This window comes from Ovis aries, chromosome 19 (genome assembly GCF_016772045.2).
Source record: "Ovis aries strain OAR_USU_Benz2616 breed Rambouillet chromosome 19, ARS-UI_Ramb_v3.0, whole genome shotgun sequence".
NCBI classification, from domain to species: domain Eukaryota; kingdom Metazoa; phylum Chordata; class Mammalia; order Artiodactyla; family Bovidae; genus Ovis; species Ovis aries.
The window spans coordinates 43,898,191-43,913,743 of NC_056072.1; the positions used below are offsets into that span (position 1 = coordinate 43,898,191).

Sequence of the window (15,553 nt, forward strand, 5' to 3'; positions counted from 1 at the left end):
TACAGTTTATCTGTTCACCTACTGAAGGACATCTTGGTTGCTTACAAGTTTTGAAAAGTATGAATAAAACTGCTGGAACCATTTATGTGCAGGTTTTTGGATACATGTATGTTTTAGCTTATTTAGTTAAATACTAAGTGTGATTGCTGGATCATGAATAAGCTTATTAAGGTTTTTTTAAATTATTTTTTAATTGAAGGATAATTATTTGACAGAATTTTGTTGTTTTCTGTCAAACATCAGTATGAATCAGCCATAGGTATACATATGTCCCCCGCTTCTTGAACCTCCCTCCCATCTCTCCCCCCATCATAGCCCTCTAGGTTGATACCGAGCCCCTGTTTGAGTTCCATGAGTGTGGAGAGAGTAACATGGAAACTTACATTACCATGTGTAATATAGATAGCCGATGGGAATTTGCTGTATTTAGTTTTGTAAGAGACTGTCTTCTAAGATATTTGATGTGGCACCTCAGCTTTTTAGGAATCTTGGCTTGTGGTCCTTGGGGTCCTGAATGTTGATACTGACCCACATTCTGGAAGAAGCAGGAACTCAGAAGCCAGCACATATTGAGCAGAATAAAGTGCTGGAGGAGTAATTTACTTTCTTATGGGACCATTAAATTATTAGAAGATTTTCCTTCTTGATTCATATTTTCTCTGTGAAAATTACTTTGAAAATGGGTCCTAAGTGGAAGTTTAAACCCGTTTTACATAACAGGTCCCAGAAGAGACCCAACAAGTATATAGTGTACATTTCGTAATCCATTGTGTTCTATCAGCAGTGAATGAGATTTCCTGTTGCTTCACAACCTTGCTAGCATTTGGTCTTGTCTGGAGTTCACCATTCTAATAGATATGGACTGTTGTCTTGTTTTAATTTTCAATTCACTAATGATATATGATAATGAAATTTGCTTATTTGCTATCTTTATATCTTTTTGGTGACGTGTCTGTAAGGGCTTTTGTCCGTTTATTAATCAGTTTGATTGTTCATTTTTTATTGTTGAATTGGATGACAGTCCTTTATCAGATACATCTTTGGGAAATATTTTCTCCCAGCATGTGGCTTGCTTTCCCATTCTTTTGGCAGTGTCTTTCACAGAGTAAATGTTGTAAAGTTTAATGAAGTCCATCTTATCAATTCTTTCTTTCATGGGTCATGCCTTTTGTATTTTAGCTAGAAAGTTATTGCCATACCTAACGCCTCCTAGATTTTTTCCTATGTTCTAGGAATTTCATAGGTTTTCTTCCCTGGTGGCTCAGAGGTTAAAGCATCTGCCTGCAATGCATTTCTTATAGTATAAGTCTTCTGGTAATGGATACTTTCAGGTTTTATAAACCTGAGAAAAATTCAGTGAATTTTTCTTTCAGATTTTAATTTTTTATCTCTGGAAGTTTCGTTGATTATTTTCTTTATATTGCCCACTTCTCTCTTCATTATGTTAATGTTTTGCTTTCACTCCTTGAGCGTATTTATAATAGCTCTTTTAACATTCTTGTCGGTATATCGTCTGTACCACTTCTATGTCTGTATCTACATACTGATTTTTCTCCTGGTTATGGATGCTGTGAATTTTACTTTGGTAAATGCTGGGGTTTTTTAAATTATTATTTCTTTAAGAGCTCTGGACTTAATTCTGCTCTAGACTTTACTTTGCATGTACTTAAATTATAATGAATCATTTGACCTTTTCAAGCCTTTTTCTTTTTACAGTTTCTTACAGCAGTTTTAGAATAGACTTTATTCTACAGCTAGGTTAGCTTCACTACTAAAGTATAATCCCTCCAGTGTCACCACTGAACTGTCCTGGTGTTCAATCAAGATTCAAGTCTAGTTGGCAATAACTCATATCTTAAGTCCTGTGTGAGTTTTGATAGCTACTTAGTTTACAGCTCCTATATTCTTTGCCTGGGTTCAGCTCCAGATATTCTTTGCCTGGGTTCATAGATTTTTACCGTCCATGTACATAACTTGGCATTTAACAAAAGAATCAAGAGGATATGTATGCAGATTTCCAGAGCTCCTTTTTCATAAATCTCCCTCCCTCTGATACTCTGCCCACAAATTCCAGTCACCTCAACCTTCCTTAACTCTGACCTCTTTCTCTTCAACTCCACAATACTCCTAGTTTCTGATTTTGATTTCCCCCTCCCCCACTTTATAGTCTGAAAAGTGCCTCCAGGCAGATAGCTGAGGCAATCATAGGGATCACCTTGTCTCCCTTTTTTTTCAGGTACCGCAGTCCTTCACTGGCTATTATAATTTCTAAAAATAATTGTTTCTTTGATTTTTTCCCCTGGCTTTTCTATTTGTTAATAGCAGTAGTATAAGTCAATTCTGATTGTTTTATCCACACTATAGAAGCAGAAATTGATTTCATTTAATGTTAAGACAATTTACAACAGTCCTTATTTTGGGAACACAGGGCAAAGAAAGAGATTGAATACCAGGAACTGATGTTTCTTTTAACTGGAGGAGTAAGTCTTAAGAGTGCTGAGAAAAATCCTGATCCAACTTGGCTGCAGGATAAAAGCTGGGAAGAAATTTGTCGTGCAAGTGAATTTCCTGCCTTCAGAGGACTCAGGTACTTGTTTAAACATGATGACTTAGCACTGAATGGTGATGGGTAAATCTGTAATCTAGTGATCTTTGATCTCTTTCAGTTTTTCTCAGTGAAAGGATAATTGTTAAGCTTTTCTTTCCCTTAGGGATCATTTTTATGACAATGTATCTGAATGGCGGGAGATCTATGACAGTAAGGAGCCACACAATGCTAAATTTCCAGCACCAATGGATACAAGGCTAAATGAACTACAGAAAATAATCATTCTTCGGTGCTTAAGACCTGATAAGGTAAAAAACAGATGGGTCCTATTTGGAACCCAGATAATCTGCCACTTATAAAACACTAGGTTTAAAGTTACTATTATTTGGTACTTTAACCTTCATTTCAGATGCTCAGATGGGTTCACTGAGGTCCTTGGATCTGTAGGTTTATAGTTTTCTTCAACTTGAGAAAAGCTTTGGCTATTATTTCTTCAAATATTTTTTTGCCCATGATTTCAATTAAATATACATTACACTGCTTGATGAGGAGGGCATGGCAACCTACTCCAGTATTCTTGCCTGGAGAATCCCCATGGACAGAGGAGCCTGGGGGCCTACAGTCCATAGGGTCATACAGAGTCTGACATGAGAAGTAACTTAGCATGCATACTACTTGATACTATACCACAGGTGTCTGATACTCTGTTAATTAAAATTTTTTGTATCACTTTGCCTTAGTTGGACAGTTTCTACTGTTGTCTTTAAATGTGGTGATTTCTTCTTTTGTAGTGTCGAATCTGCTATTGTTGTTCATTCGCTAAGTCGTGTCCGACTCTTCGCGACCCTATGACCTACAGCACACCCGGCTTCCCTGTCCTTCACTGTCTCCCTGAGTTTGCTCAAACTCGTATCCATTGAGTCAGTGATGCCATCCAACCATCTCATCCTTTGTCTGCTGCAAAGTAGACAGGCTCTAAATGGCTAGAAATCTGCGTATTTAGGCTATGTTTAAAACAGTTGAATATGTAATATTTTGAATTTGGTGCCAATGGACTTTTGAGCTAACAGGTTTTAGCCTACTGTGAAAAATAAACAATCTAGGGATGAGTACACGGAAGCTATTGTTGTCCCATTTATTTAACCATCTGATAAAGATGGCTCAGATGGTAAAGAATCTTTCCTGCAATGTAGGAGTGCTGGGTTTGATCCCTGGGTTAGGAAGATCCCCTAGAGAAGGGAATGGCTACCCACTCCAGTATTCTTGCCTGAAGAATCCCATGGACAGAGGCACCGGACGGGTTACAGTCTGTGGGGTTGCAAAGAGTCAGACACAACTCAGCAACTAATTATAATCTGTATTTTTCTTATTTTTAAGTATTAGGGTATAGACTAAGCTGCTGTAACAAAGAAACCTAAAATACAGTAGCTTAAATGAAATAGAAGTTAATCTCCATCTTCCCTAATAGCCCTGAGCAAATGCTTGAGGGCTGGCAGGGTACAGAGATTCTTAAGATCATCCAGAGACTCAGTTTCTTTTCTCATGCTAGAGAAGTCTCCTGAAGTTCGGTCCTTGTCATCGAGATTGAAGCTAGCTCATAAACACCACATCTGTTGAACAGGAGAAGAGAGTGTTGAAAGCAAACAGATTCCTTATAAAAATAGAATCTGGAAGCTCCATATATAATTTCTATTTGTATTTCTCTGACCCAAACTTAGTCACTTGGCCACATCTTGCTGCATGAAAGGCTGGGAAAACTTGGGATTCTGTTACCAAAAGGAGACACAGAATGGGACAGTTTACAGTCTCTGCTATACTGAATGAGATTGAACATCCTTTCACATGTTTAAGATCCATTTCTATTTCATTTTCTATAAACTGTTTATCTTCTTTGCCCATTTTCTCTTGGATTGTTAGTCTTGTCCATTACCTTATAGGTACTTTTTATACATTAGGAAAACTAGTACTTTGCCTATGATATACTGCATGTTTTTCTTATCCATTAGACTCATAGTTTGCTCTTTGTTAGTTTTTAGGAAAAAAGTTGTTTTGTGAAGTAAAAATTAATCTAAAGATTGTATTTTTTCTCTCTTCAACAGATAACTCCAGCCATAACTAATTATGTAACTGACAAACTAGGGAAAAAGTTTGTAGAGCCTCCACCATTTGATTTGACAAAGAGTTATTTGGATTCAAACTGCACCATTCCCTTAATTTTTGTGTTATCTCCAGGAGCAGATCCCATGGCCAGTAAGCATAAACTGTCAACTTTTGTTGTTGTTTAGTCACTAAGTTGTGTTCGAACCTTTTGTGACCCAGTGTACTGTAGCCTGCCAGGCTCCTCTGTCCATGGACTTTTTCCAGGAAGGAACACTGGAGTGGATTGCAAGTTCCAATAAGATCTCCAGGGGATCTTCTGACCCAGGGGTCAAACCTGTGTCTCCTGTGTTGGCATGTGGACTCTTTACAACCGAGCCACCAGGGAAGCCTACTGCCAACTTTAAGAAATTATAAATAAATCGTCTTGTTCAGTATCTATTTCCTGGATGATAATAAATCACTTAGTAAACTTGGTATTTATAAGGAAAAGTAATAACTAGAATTCTTCACAGTTAAATACTTGTATATACTGAAACATAAAGCATATTTCATAATTTTAGATAAGCAGTGAAACCATTTATTTTTATGCCCTCTTAGGCCTGCTAAAGTTTGCAAATGATAAAGCAATGTCTGGAAATAAATTTCAAGCTATTTCACTGGGACAGGGACAAGGACCCATTGCAACAAAAATGATTAAAGCAGCAATAGAGGAAGGAACTTGGGTTTGCCTACAGAATTGTCACCTTGCTGTCTCCTGGATGCCCATGTTAGAAAAAATATGTGAAGATTTTTCTCCTGAAGTCTGTAACTCATCCTTTAGGCTTTGGCTCACAAGTTACCCATCTCCAAAAGTATGTTTATTTCTTATGGATTTTAGTACATTTATTTGGTTAACTATTACATTGTATATCTTAAATACTTTACATTACAAGGTTTTAAAAATATTTTTGGAGTCCTCTCTTATACCTACTCTTAATCCACTATGCATTTTTAAGAGTTGAGTTGGTTATCTAGAGTAATGCTCTTTGTTTGTTCTGTCTCAGTTCCCAGTAACAATTCTACAGAATGGAGTCAAAATGACTAATGAACCTCCTACTGGTCTTCGGCTAAATCTCCTCCAGTCTTACCTCACTGATCCAGTTTCTGATCCTGAGTTTTTCAGTGGATGCGAAGGAAAGGAACTGGTAATATTCAGCCTCTGGAACTTTTAAAATGTGATTTACAGTGAAAAATATGAGAACATAAATTTTTTATTTAATACTAAACTTTACCCATTTCCTAAGAAGACAGAAATTGTACCTATCTTGTTCATCATTTTATTCCCAATAGTTTGTGTTCTGCTTTGCGTGTAGTAGATATTCAAATAAATATTTGTTGAGTGGACAAACTGGAAAATTCTGAAGGAGATGGGAATACCAGACCAGCTGACCTGCCTCTTGAGAAACCTGTATGCAGATCAGGAACAACAGTTAGAACTGGACATAGAACAACAGTTTGGAAAAACAACTGGTACCAAATAGGAAAAGGAGTATGTCAAGGCTATATATTGTCAACCTGCTTATTTAACTTATTTGCAGAGTACATCATGAGAAACGCTGGGCTGGAGGAAGCCCAAGCTGGAATCAAGATTGCTGGGAGAAATATCAATAACCTCAGATATGCAGATGACACCACCCTTATGGCAGAAAGTGAAGAGGAACTAAAGAACCTCCTGATGAACGTGAAAGAGGAGAGTGAAAAAGTTGGCTTACAGCTCAACACTCAGAAAACTAAGATCATGGTATCCGGTCCCATCACTTCATGGCAAATAGATGGGGAAACAGTGGAAACAGTGGCTGACTTTATTTTTTTGGGCAAAATCACTGCAGATGGTGACTGCAGCCATGAAATTAAAAGATGCTTACTCCTTGGAAGGAAAGTTATGACCAACCTAGACAGCATATTAAAAAGCAGACATTACTTTGTCAACAAAGGTCCATCTAGTGAAGGCTATGGTTTTCCCAGTGGTCATGTATGGATGTGAGAGTTGGACTGTGAAGAAAGCTGAATGGCGAAGAATTGATGCTTTTGAACTGTGGTGTTGGAGAAGACCTTTGAGAGTCCCTTGGACTGCAAGGAGATTCAACCAGTCCATCCTAAAGGAGATCAGTCCTGGGTGTTCATTGGAAGACTGATGTTGAAGCTGAAACTCCAATACTTTGGCCACCTGATGTGAAGAGCTGACTCATTGGAAAAGACTCTGATGCTGGGAAAGATTGAAGGCAGGAAGAGAAGGGGATAACAGAGGATGAGATGGTTGGATGGCATCACTGACTCAATGGACATGGGATGGGGTAGGTTCTGGCAGTTGGTGATGGACAGGGAGGCCTGGCATGCTGCAGTTCATGGGGTCGCAAAGAGTCGGACATGACTGAGAGACTGAACTGAACTGAGTGAATGAATATATCTTAGTTTGTACAAAAGTCCAACAGTGCCTTTAGCAGTCTATTTTCACATTATTTTTTATTGTTTCAACAATATGTTTGTTAGGTACCAGATATAAGGCAGTGAGAATAAAATAGACACCCCCACCACCAAAAAAAAAAAATGTTTTGACGTATTAATAACACTCTTCAGTGTTGTTGTTTGGTCACTAAGTCATGTCTGACTGTTTGTGACCCCATAAACTGCAGCATGCCAAACTTCCCTGTCCTTCACTCTCTCGCTGAGTTTGCTCAAACTCATGACCATTGAGACAGTGATGCCATCCAACGACTCATTCTCTCTCACCCCCTTATTCTCCTGCCCTCAATCTTTCTCAGCACCAGGGTCTTCTCCAACAAGTCGGTTCTTTGCATCAGGTGGCCAAAGAATTGGAGCTTCAGCTTCAGTCCCAGTCCTTCCAGTGAGTATTCAGGGTGGATTTCCTATAGGATTGACTGGTTTGATCTCCTAGCTGTCCAAGTGACTCTCAAGAGTCTTCTCCAACACCACAGCTCAAAAGCATCAATTCTTCAGTGCTCAGCTTTCTTTATAGTCCAACTCTCACATCCATACATGACTACTGGAAAAACCATAGCCTTGACTACATAGATGGACTTTGTTGGCAAAATAATGTCTCTGCTTTTTAATATGCTGTCTATATTGATCATAACTTTTCTTCTAAGGAGCTAGCGTCTTTTAATTTCATGGCTGCAATCACCATCTGCAGTGATTTGGGAGCCCAGAATAATAAAGTCTGTCACTGTTTCCATTGTTTTCCCATCTATTTGCCTTGAAGTGATAGGGCCAAATGCCATGATCTTCGTTTTTTGAATGTTGAGTTTCAAGCCAGCTTTTCCACTCTCCTCTTTCGCTTTTGTCAAGAGGCTCTTCAGTTTTTCTTTGCTCTCTGCCATAAGGGTCGTGTCATCTGCATATCTGAGGTTATTGATATTTCTCCCAGCAATCTTGATTCTAGCTTATGCTTCATCTAGCCTGGCATTTCGCATGATGTACTCTGCAAGTAAGTTAAACAAACAGGGTGACAATATACAGCCTCGATGTACTTCTTTCCCAATTTGGAACCAGTCTGTTGTTCCATGTCCAGTTCTAACTGTTGCTTCTTGACTTGCAGACAGATTTCTCAGGAGGCACATAAGGTGGTCTGGTGTTCCCATCTCTTTAAGAATTTTCTACATTTTGTTGTGATCCACACAATCACAGGCTTTGCTGTAGTCAATAAAGCAGAAGTAGATGTTTTTCTGGAACTCTCTTGCTCGGCCTTCTTTTATTTATCTTCTTCAACGTATCTGTTTGTAAAACAGTTTTGCACATGGTATTGAGGAGAGTAGCAGTTCCTATAAATAGCGCTCCTCTTCTCTACCCAAATTCTTACCAGTTAAGAAACAGGAAAAAAGAATAAATATATGGGAACCAAATTATAACCTTAATTACTGATATAGACTAGGTTGGAAGATTTGGCTTATATCTGTGAACAAATGAACATAATATTACAGAACCCAGAATGAAACAGATTTATCTACCCAGAGGAACAGAGCAAAACTTCCTTCCTATCAGGAAGCTCACTCTAAGAAAGAAAAAGGAAAAGCCAAGCAAATCTTATTTGCTTAACTTTTCCCAAATTTACCCATTAGATAGGTACTCCTCTCTCTACCAGTGAGTTTAAGAACTTAGAAAATGCAGAAGTGTTACATTAATTGATGTTTCCCTACATGGAAGGAAGCATCAGTACTAAGGGAAAACCATCCTCTCCTTTACACACAATGCATACTATGATAGTTATCATATTTGTCTATTTGAACTGGAAAAAGACTGATATTGCAGACAAAGGGTCGAATTCTTTGGAAGCCAGCTCGTTTCTTTCTGCTTGATGTTGCTTTCTGTGTGACCCCAGTTCTGAGCAATAATTTTGTTTGTAACTCTGGGACAAAGGGAGGATATTTGTGGTTTTAGCTGGAAAGAGGACTTACTAGAGTGGAGAAGGTGGTATGGTGATCCTCCTACCCATCTTATGATGGCTTCTGTATGTCTTCAGTTGTGGAAAATCTTTTCTGCTGTTCCTCAGGTTGTTCTCATAGATAGCTGCTCTGTAAGCAGTGGTAACTTTGGTGCATCAAGGAAGGAGATGAGTTCAGGGTCTTCGTATTCTACCATCTTGGCATGTCTCTCCAGCACTATTGCATTTTAATAATGTATAATATTATTGCAGTTTGTCTAGCTTTGGAGGGTTTTGTTAAGTCATAAGATTTTTGTTTGTTTTAATATAAAGTGCCTACTGTTAACACTCTGGCTTCTTCCCCTCAGACTGTTCCCTGAAGGCACAATTACTCATTCTTTTCAGTGCCACAGTCCTGATCAGATTCTGTGTGATCCTTGCCCACCTGGCTAGTTTTCCTGCCAGATTACAAGCCCCTGGTAATTTGAGGCCTTGTTCATTCTTTCCTCTGTCCCCTCTGGTGAAGGGCTCCAAGCAGACGCTCTGTTGCTTTTGGGGGCCTTGTACCCAGACAGCTGTGGTGAGATCCATAGTAGGTTCTTAAAACATGGAGTCTGTTTAAGCAGGGTTTGTATCTGTGGCTGATGTAGGGGGTGCTGAGGCAGTGTGGGAGCTGTTTGCTCTGTGGACACAGCAGTGAGGCCTGCTTAGGCCTCTATCCACAGCCTTCCAAACTGTCAGTGTACAAATGCAGACTAAGGGCAATGCATACGTGTTTGTACAAGATATAGAAGTTGTGAGATTAATATTTTTTATAGTGAGGATTGTTTTACATAGTCTTTCTAAATAAAAGTTTGTAGAGATATATAATCATAGAATCTCACAATGAAAGGTCATCAGTCCCCCTCATTTTAATAATGGAAATCTGATCAGAATTTTCTCTTGCATATTTTTGTCTTAAAGGCTTGGGAGAAGTTGCTGTTTGGAGTTTGCTTTTTTCATGCCCTTGTGCAGGAGCGAAAGAAATTTGGTCCTCTTGGGTGGAATATTCCATATGGATTTAATGAATCCGATTTACGTATCAGTATTCGACAACTACAGGTAAAATTAGAAAAACTAATATTGATGGAGATTACTGTGTACCAGGCCCTAGGCAATTCCCTTTGCTTAGAATAACTTATTCACTTCTCCCAACAAAACGAATAGCTGGCTGGATGGCAGTAATAATTATAATTTTGGCTTACAAAGAATGTTTTTCCATCTGAGTTTTTCTGCTGCAAATAATGGGAACCCTGATTCAAACTGGCTTAATCCATAGTGAAACTTTTTATCTCATGTGAAAAAGAGTTGCAGAGGAAAGACAGATTCTGGAGTGGGTTTTTCAACAAAAGTGTTGCTATCAAAGACCCTAGTTCTTTCTTTTGGCAGTGCCCTCCTCAGCATTGGCTTTCTATAGGTCCTCATTATACTCTCCTCTTAGCTTCTTCTCAGTCAAATCTACAATTTACCTCTATCAGTCAACAAAAACAGTAGAAAAGGAATCTATTGAAGGAATATTGCGTAGGTCACAGAATCACCAAGATGGCTGGACAGCCATGGCATCCAGTGTCATATCGAGAATCATACCATGTCTGGTAGGAGCGTTCCTTCCACCCCTGTTAAATATCAGACACTGCAGCTCTCATAGGTGCCACTGAGACTTTCATCTGCTGCACATTCTCTGATGTCATCAAAAAAGATCTTTTGCTCTCCCTGCTTCTTTGCACACTAAACTCCAGTTCAGTCCAGCATGGCTACATCTGAGATTCCAAGCCCAGGTCACAGGGCTAGGCTTTAGCCATAAGGGGACTGAGAAAGTGAGTGAGCAGGTTTTTGCAGTTTCTGTAGACTCACAGTGAAACATGAGACGTATGAGATGGTCAGCATCCTCCGACAAACAAACAAAAGAACAAATGTCCACTGTAAGTTCCTGCTCACTCAGACTTTGACTAGGCACTAGACTGCTCACTAGGCACATTACTCACATTATCTGCATGAATTCCAATCCTCACAGCAACACCGTACAGTGGGTATTGTCCCTGTTTTGGAGAAAACCAAAGGTAAGAAGTGAATTTACCCATTGAGGTAGGATTTGAACTTAAGTCTGTTCAATTCCAATACTTTCCCATCATTTCTGTCACACTGTACCAACCATATCAATCCAACTAGAGAACCACAGGATACTGTATATTCTGCCTCTTTGCTGTGATAAGGGCCTTAACAACACGAGGCTCTAAAACAACCTTGATGATAGTTCTTCCAGCCCCACTTCCATGTGTATAGATTGATCAGTGACTGATTGATTGACTGATAGGTATTTAAAGCCATGTTAAAATGGAAATGAAGTGAAATACAATATGTTTTTTCTCATTTCATTTTTTTCTTTGTTTCAGCTGTTTATCAATGAATATGATACAATTCCATTTGAAGCCATCTCTTACCTGACTGGAGAGTGTAACTATGGAGGAAGAGTGACAGATGACTGGGACAGACGTCTCCTCTTAACCATGCTGGCTGACTTCTATAACCCACACATAATCGAAAACTCTCATTATAAGTTTTCTCCTAGCGGAAACTATTTTGCCCCTCCCAAAGGCACTTATAATGAATACATTGAATTCATTAAGGTAACTGATATCACTGAAAATAGGGTTAGATTCAAGTGTGATTTTCTTAAAAGCAAGTAGTGAAGTAGTCCCCCATAATGTATAGAATTAGACAAGTATTAGGTACAATCAGCTTTCGATACAGTGTTTTTGTTTCTAGTAGTTACTGAGAATTGGAAAAGTTTGATCCCTCTGTTTGATGTTTAGTTGATTTTTAACCCTTTTCGGTCTGCACATGTCTACCTTATGAATTAACGTACCCAATAAACTGTAATGCTTGTTGAATTTATTTTCTGGTAGAAACTTCCTTTTACTCAACACCCGGAGATATTTGGATTACATGAAAATGTTGATATCTCCAAAGATCTTCAACAAACGAAAATCCTCTTTGAGTCCTTGCTTCTCACCCAAGGAGGCTCCAAACAAACAGGATCCTCAGGAAGCACTGACCAGATTCTACTAGAAATTACCAAAGATATTCTCAACAAGGTAATATTTAGCTTAAAATGTGTTACTTGGAATATAACATAAATCAAAATGGGACTGAAATGTCAATCTGAAAATTCCAGGTAGCAACATTATGCCTGAGTGAGGTACTTAGCTTTTCTGAACATTAGTTTCCAAACTAGAAAAGTGGTGATAATAGTGCCACCTGTGTAGGGTTCTTGTGAACATTCAGGGTATCATTAATTTGAAGCGCTTTGCATAATGCCTGGCAAATATTACGTTCCTAGTAAGTAGAGTTGTGGAGCTACTGAATTTCTTAGCATTTCTAAATAAAGATGGTGGACCTACTCTTTTTTTAAATGGGGGAAACTGTCTGAACTTGCTGGTTCAAGAATGGAATGCTGTTTAATCTAGACCTTCAGAAGTGAGGAGGCACAGGGAGGTAAAAGCAGCGCTAAATTAGCAGCTACAGCTTTTCCCCCCATACTGCATTCCAGTGTACTTTGCCCTGGGAGAATGGAATGGTGCTCTCTTTTCTCACTTTTTTCTGCCTTAAATTGAATAAAGAACTACTAAGAGGACTTTATAGCCCCAAGCAGAGATCTTCACAGCTCCTCTCCAGGATGAGCACTATAATTATCCCCGAATTTCAGCATCAGGCATTCTGACAGAGCACAGCCTGCCCCTGCTCTAACTGCCTTGTAAGTCCACGGATGGCGCCTAGTCTCCTCTCCCAGTCGGTGCCCTTGCCTTATACCACCCTTAAGTAGAGCCTACTCAGGCCTAGAAGCTTCAGTCTGGCTATGGCCACTGGAGACAAGTAGTGAGCAACATTGCCTGCTGCCCTAGGATGAAAGCAAACTAACGTTCTCCTGCCTCTACCTGTGGACTGCTGCTTCTCACCCCCAGACCCTTCTGCTTGTGTGAGTTATGTCTTTGGGGAAAGGTTCTTGTCCTCTCAAAATGGTGGCTCTTACAAGACCCCAATAAGAAGTTACCCGGCAATGGCATATGGGACTTAATTGGGGTAGAATGGTGTGCTGACCAACAATTGGTATCATGCTTTGAATGATGCCGTCTAGTGTGACCTGAAATTCTTTTGCACCACCAAGGGCCATCACCTGGGGATAGTCTGGGTGCTCAACTTTTTAGTTTGGCACGTTCCTCATAGGGAAATTTCTCGCAGGGAAATTCCTCTAAGAGTGCAAATGCCAGTGTCAGGGGGCCTGGGCACAGCCCCAAAGTCCTTGTTATCACTTCTTCTCAACCATCTCTGAGATGCCTCATTAAAATCAGATACTCAGTGACTTTCTTTCTCCCTAAGCTCTGGAACCTTGCTACACTTACACATTAATTATTTGGTAGTGGTATAAACAAAGCTATTTTGAGCCTGTTGATAATTTATTGAAATAAATAGAAAATAGTTGTGAAATGATATATTGGTTGTATTAATGGAAAATAAAATCCAATTTACGAAAGAAAATTATACAACTTTTTAGAAATATATATCTTCTACTCAGTGCTATATCCTATAGGAAAGAGCATGGGCCTTAGTGTTAGAGACCTATGGATTTAAACAGACTGCTTCTGAATTGTGTACCTTTAGCCATTTACTAATGGCAATGGCACCCCACTCCAGCACTGTTGCCTGGAAAATCCCATGGATGGAGGAGCCTGGTAGGCTGCAGTCCATGGGGTCGCTAAGAGCTGGACACGACTGAGCGACTTCCCTTTCACTTTTCACTTTCATGCATTGGAGAAGGAAATGGTTACCCACTCCAGTGTTCTTGCCTGGAGAATCCCAGGGACGGGGGAGCCTGGTGGGCTGCCATCTATGGGGTTGCACAGAGTTGAACACAACTGAAGTGACTTAGCAGCAGCAGCAGCAGGCATTTACTCCACCTCTCTGTACTTAAATGTTCTCATCTGTAAAATGGAGATAATAATAGCCACCTGAAACTGTATGGCAAGGATTACATAATATTTGGAAAGCACTTAGCATAATTCTTTGCACATAGTAAATGCCTAATGTTAACTATTATTGATATTATAGCCAAATGACACTGTTCATTTTGAGAGTAATATGTGATCTTCAAATTTTATTCTCTTAGCTACCAAGTGACTTTGACATTGAATCAGCACTGCTCAAGTATCCTGTGAGATATGAAGAGAGCATGAATACTGTGTTAGTGCAAGAAATGGAAAGATTTAACAAGTAAGGAGCTCTACACCCAGTGATTCAGAAAGCTACCAGCCAAAGTTGATAAAAAGATACACCAGTATTGAATCAAAATTTTAAGAAAAAATTATCAAAACTTTCCATTTCGTTAGAATTTGTCTCCTTTTTCAGAGTTGCATACTGCCCCAGAAGGGAGCATACCTTTTCTAATGTAAAAATGATGATGAAAAAAGAGATCTGGTTAAAAATATTACTGGTTAAAAATATTCATTAATCATAATTTTTCATCCATCTATTGCTCTTCTCCTCAGGAAATAAAGCTGGAATGACCATTATCTAAGCCTTTGTGTAGATACATATTTAGTCATTTTTCTGCCCACCTTCTTCCTAAGTCTAACCTAGATTGGTTAGGTACCCTAAAATAGCAAGCAGATTATTTGCTTTGAATGTTTAAATTGAATTTTCTAAAGCTCAATACTGGCTTAAGGAATGGAGAATTATTTGGTTATGAATTTTCTAGTATTTCCAAGTTTAACTTTCCAGACTTATTGACTTTTTAAAATAAAAGATATTGAAATCCTATGATACCTTAATGAATTTAGTATCTCTTATACAAAGACTTATACATCTAGACTTACACATCTTATATATCTAGACTTGCCTGGTGGCTCAGTTGTAAAGAATCTGCCTGCCAATGTAGGAGACATGGGTTTGACCCCTGGCTCAGGACGACCCCCTGGAGAAGGAAATGGCAACCCACTCCAGTATTCTTCCCTGGCAGATCCCATGGACAGAAGAGCCTGGCAGGCTACAGTCCATGAAATCACAAAGAATCAGACACGATTGAGCGACAAAACAACAACAACAATACAAAGACCATACGTGTTTGTACATAATAGCATATTGTCTCTCAGTTGCTTAGGCTTATAGCCTAAAACCCTCACTTGAGGTATATTTATGATGTTCTTAGAATTTTGGGCCTAAGTGGGAAGCAAAGTACTTATAAGGGTATGAATGAATATACACTTTAGATTTTTATGCAGTGTTACCAAAGTTTGAACCATTGCATTGTCCCTTTATAACTTTTCCCATATTTGCATGTCACCTGTAACATTATTTACCTGATATTTTCCCTTAAATCATTCTCTGTTTAAATTAGCCTGGTCTTAAGCAATAATACCCAGAAAGCAATTTTGATGTGCAAGTTATATTATTTT

The 15,553-nt window shown here is 38.9% G+C and overlaps 1 protein-coding gene across 2 annotated transcripts in view; it reads left to right on the plus strand.

Annotated features, from left to right (window-relative positions):
* The window catches only part of DNAH12 (dynein axonemal heavy chain 12), a 173,590-nt gene that overhangs the window by 146,549 nt on the left and 11,488 nt on the right, over positions 1-15,553 (plus strand). For both annotated transcript variants that reach the window (XM_060402345.1, XM_012099851.5), the window contains exons 61-69: positions 2,429-2,587; positions 2,712-2,856; positions 4,648-4,798; positions 5,246-5,499; positions 5,692-5,832; positions 10,029-10,166; positions 11,498-11,731; positions 12,011-12,199; positions 14,269-14,372. In XM_060402345.1, coding sequence (XP_060258328.1) covers positions 2,429-2,587; positions 2,712-2,856; positions 4,648-4,798; positions 5,246-5,499; positions 5,692-5,832; positions 10,029-10,166; positions 11,498-11,731; positions 12,011-12,199; positions 14,269-14,372 — 1,515 coding nt within the window. The remainder of the gene's footprint in view (positions 1-2,428; positions 2,588-2,711; positions 2,857-4,647; positions 4,799-5,245; positions 5,500-5,691; positions 5,833-10,028; positions 10,167-11,497; positions 11,732-12,010; positions 12,200-14,268; positions 14,373-15,553) is intronic.